Source organism: Haplochromis burtoni, unplaced genomic scaffold (assembly GCF_018398535.1).
Source record: "Haplochromis burtoni strain Fernald_Lab_line unplaced genomic scaffold, NCSU_Asbu1 Contig_324, whole genome shotgun sequence".
Classification (NCBI taxonomy): Eukaryota; Metazoa; Chordata; class Actinopteri; order Cichliformes; family Cichlidae; genus Haplochromis; species Haplochromis burtoni.
Genome location: NW_024582685.1, coordinates 601,492 through 602,494, shown reverse-complemented (window position 1 = coordinate 602,494; position 1,003 = coordinate 601,492). Strand labels below are relative to the sequence as shown.

Genomic DNA, 1,003 nt, shown 5'->3' with positions numbered 1-1,003 from the left:
TTTTATTTTTTATTTATTTTTGTCTGGGGAAAACATTTGTTTGACAGCATTAATTGGGCTGACCAATACTTTGAACAATGGGACTTTGATGGACCAGTTGGAGAAGTCTAAGTAACTAGGTAAAGATCTAAGAAGAAGATTATAATTGTATTCAAGTTGAAAAGTTGAACAACCCACAAACCACCAAGTCTCAAGCCTGCCATGAACTGGAAACCGCTGCAATACCACAATCACTGTGGTTTCATTGAGTTTTACATTGCTACGGACTAACAGGGTGCCGACCAAGAATAAGCCCCAGCTCCAAAATCAGCACCTTCAAGATCAACTGAAATTTGCAGTTGGCCACATGAACAAGTCAAATGTCTTCTGGAGAAAAGTTTTATGATCAGATAACTCCATCCCTAGTAAAAAGTTGTACCGTATGTCTTGGCCAGGAATCCAACAAATTTATATTGCCTCTACCAAGTCTGCTAAGAAGAGGGGTCAGATATCCAGTCAGAAGCTTGTTGATGACTACCAAAAGCATCTGGTTGAGATGGAGCTTGCTAAGAGACACAATCAAATATTAGGAGTGTATGTATACTCTTGAGCCTGTGTGGTTAGGACAACATCTAAAATAAATTCAAGTGTGTGTTCGTACTATCCTGGTGGGGACCAAAAGCGGACATAAACTATCCTGGTGGGGACTTTCTGCACCGTGGGGACCAAAATCCAGGTCCCTACGGGGTTGAAAGCAATTTTCACACTCAAAACGTGGTTTTAGTGTCAGGGTTACAATTAGGTCAGGGTTAGGCATTCATTTTTGATGGTTAGGGTAAGCGGCTAGGGAAAGCATTATGTCAATGGGATGTCCCCACAAGGATAGCAAACCAGACGTGTGTGTGTGTGGGGGGGGGGGGTTCTTTCTTCTCTCCTGTCAATGCCTTACTCACGTCCTTATTTTGTTATCTTTTCAGGTGAAAGAGTGCTGTGTTTTCATGGGCCATTGCTCTACGAAGCTAAG

General features: G+C 42.2%; 1 protein-coding gene across 3 annotated transcripts in view; it reads left to right on the top strand.

Annotated features, from left to right (window-relative positions):
• The window catches only part of morf4l1 (mortality factor 4 like 1), an 8,379-nt gene that overhangs the window by 1,126 nt on the left and 6,250 nt on the right, over positions 1 to 1,003 (top strand). Inside the window, exon 2 of one of the 3 annotated variants that reach the window (XM_042228469.1) lies at positions 957 to 1,001. The exons of the other annotated variants lie outside the window; for them this stretch is intronic. Within the exon in view, the coding sequence (XP_042084403.1) occupies positions 957 to 1,001 (45 nt within the window). The remainder of the gene's footprint in view (positions 1 to 956; positions 1,002 to 1,003) is intronic. 3 annotated transcript variants of the gene reach the window in all.